At 50.9% G+C, this 2932-nt stretch overlaps 1 protein-coding gene across 1 annotated transcript in view; it reads left to right on the top strand.

Annotated features, from left to right (window-relative positions):
* The window catches only part of PPFIA4 (PPFI scaffold protein A4), a 37260-nt gene that overhangs the window by 34067 nt on the left and 261 nt on the right, over nucleotides 1-2932 (top strand). The window contains exon 28 of the mRNA XM_077771977.1: nucleotides 996-1101. Coding sequence (XP_077628103.1) covers nucleotides 996-1101 — 106 coding nt within the window. The remainder of the gene's footprint in view (nucleotides 1-995; nucleotides 1102-2932) is intronic.

Below are 2932 nucleotides of genomic sequence, written 5' to 3'. Positions count from 1 at the left end.
CCTCCCTTCTCCCCCTCCCTTCTCCCCCTCCCTTCTCCCCCTCCCTTCTTCCTCCTTCCCTTCCTCCTTACTCACGTTTGATCACCAACCTTCTTTGCTTTTGCTGGTCGGGTCCGGCTTGGCTGTCTTGGCTCCAAACAAGAAAAAAAAGAGCCCAGGTTATTTATTTTTAGCTTCTGCATCTTCAATCCGATCTAGTTCTTCTGATCTCTGTTGTCTGTGTAACTTCCCTCTCTACACACCCCTTTCCCAACCAGTTTAGACTAGTGGGCCTCTTTTTGGGGACACCATTAGTGTCACCTACCTATCAATTAGTCTGTCTTAGTTGGGTTGGCCAGGGCTAAGATCCACCTTTGTGGAATGATTGCTCTGCTTCAATAGATGGGACACGCTCAGGAATACCCGGAATTTGTGGAGGGGTGTGTTCTTCACAGAGGAACCTTGAAATATGGAGTGTGTTATTATTTATACACACATACATTATATATATGTATAATCACACACACACGTACACACGTGTGTACATGTGTACGTATTCCTGTCACGGAGATAAATTGCCAGACCCCACCAGCTGTCCCCACCCTCAGAGGTCTTGATTTTCCCAGTGCCCCTGCCCTGGGGACCCTCCTCTTATTTCCCACCCACGTAGGGTCTTTGCCTTCTTGGATGCTGTTTAGAAAAATGACTCCTATATATCTTAGTGCAGTGCTTTCTAGTTAGAAAGCTGTTTATTCCTTCAAGCCTTATAAAAACTTTCTTTGAAGGCCTCCTCTGGGCCAGGCATTGGCCCAGGCATAGGGCTATAGTGGTGACAGGCATCTCATTTTATGCTAACAGTAGTCATGTGGGGCAGGTTACCATCCGCTCTGACTGATGAGGAATTAAGCTCAAAGAGGTAACTTACCTTCGGTCCCAAGGTGATACATGGCAGACTAGGGCTACAGCAAAAGTGTGCCTGATCCCTGATCTCTCCCCCACATCCTGCTGCGTCCTAGAAGCATGTGGAGCTAGCCAGCCCCTCCAGCTTCAGACACCAGGGTGGGGTTACTGAGGAGGTGATGTCATCTTGGCAGCACAGCGGGAGTGCTGGGATGCCGCTAGGTGTGGGGCTGCAGAGGACTGATTCTTGCAGGAAGCATAAAGTTGAAGGCCAGGTTCTGGGAATAAGGCAGGATTTGGTGGTGGTGGGCACAGGGGAGGTCAGAGATCCAGGGAGACTGCTTTCTGTCTAGCCATCTAGCACAGCGTCAGCAACCTTGAGCTGTCTCTTGTTTCCTCTGTCAATTCTGGTTCTCAGTTTCTCCTCTCAAGCTTCAAGACCCTGAAGGGCTGCATCCAGCTCTCTCCTTACATGGGGAGCAGGACTCAAGGAAAAAGAGGAGGGGAGCAGGAAGAACATCTGTTAGGGGTCAAATGATACAGAAATCTTACGGTTGGCTGAAGGTGGAAATGGAGGGGCGGGGGGAAGGGAGACAGAAAGAGAGAAACCACTCTGGGCTAGATTAAGGGTAGGATCATGGGCCAGACAGAAATGATGAGGAAAGTTCATGATGAACTCAGGGATGGGACGCCTGCATAGGAAGCCAGCTGCCATCCATTCATTTAACAAATATTTATTGAGTGTCTACAGTGTTCCCGAGCACTACCCTGGGGCTGGGGACGCATTAGTTGGAACTAAAAAGATTATGGTGTCTGTGCCATGGAGGGCAGAGTTTGACGGTGAGAGGGAGAGAGATGAGGGAGGGAAGTGGAAAGAGGAGAGAGAGAGAGATTAATAAAATACAGTAAAATCTTGGTTTTCAAGCAGAATTTATTCTGGAAACATGCTTGTCGTCCAAAGCACGGTGTATATCAAAGCAAATTTCAAGAACCACTGGCTCAGTTGTGATCACGTGACTTTTGGTGTCCTGTACTACTCTGTTGCCAGACATTGCTCGTTTGTCAGGTTAAAATTTACTAGAATTGTTTGCTCATCTTGCGGAACCCTCGCAGAACAAGTTACTCTCAACCCAAGGTTCTACTGTAATCCCATAAGTACATGACAAAATGACACCAGCGGGGGTGCTGGGACAGAGGTACATGGTGCCAAGAAGTGACAGATAGGAGGCTTTGGCTCCTTAGTGCACAAGCAACAAAGGGGCTTAGGGCTGGGGTGTTGTTGAGGCCAGAACTGGTAGGTTAGTGTCTCCTGTTCCTCCTGCAGCTCTCTGCCAGTACAGTTCTGAGAACACCATTGGCTTGGGGGTGGGGGGCGGGGGAGATTAGACATGGCTGCCAAGCAGGGTGGAAGTGAGCTCTTCAGGATGGGATGGGGAGGCCTGTGCAGCATCCTGTAGGGTTTTGGCTCTGGCTGCCCTTTGGCAGAGACCGTTTGGAGACTCGGCTGGCAGATGGCCCACCACCTCCTTTGGAGGAGCCTGCCTCTGATCCGCCATCCACCTGGCCCATCGCTGTCACAGAATGCTCTCACTTGATCCCATTAGGGAGAGGCAGCCTGAGAAAGAGGGCAGATAATGTTCTTCCTATTTTATGGCTACAAAAACAGAAGCTCAGAGAGGTCACTTAACTTGCCCAGGGACACATAGCTAGTAAAAATGGTAGTCCGGTCTCCTGACTCTTGGCCCGGTGCGTTTCCAGCACACCCTGGGCTGCAGCCAGAGTGAAGGCACGAGGGGTTGGGTGGGGGCTGCTCGGTGCCCCATGGTGCGAGGCTAGAACTTGAAAGGTCAGTGGGCATCCCCAGCCCAGTGTGAGATGACGGGGGTGGGCAGGGAAACAGTTCAGCTGCAGGATAGTGCCGGGTCTGACCAGAGGGGACCCCACCTCACCTGGAGACAAGGAATCTGAATCCCCCTGGACCCCTGGGAGTCCTCTACTTTGGCCCCGTTCATTTTTTACCTAAGGAAAAGTCAGGGCCAGAAAGAGGAGGTGG

Source organism: Crocuta crocuta, unplaced genomic scaffold, assembly GCF_008692635.1.
Source record: "Crocuta crocuta isolate KB4526 unplaced genomic scaffold, BGI_CrCroc_1.0 scaffold318, whole genome shotgun sequence".
In the NCBI taxonomy this organism is placed as follows: Eukaryota; Metazoa; Chordata; class Mammalia; order Carnivora; family Hyaenidae; genus Crocuta; species Crocuta crocuta.
Note: the sequence above shows the minus strand (reverse complement) of the source record. Positions and strands in the feature narration are given on the sequence as shown.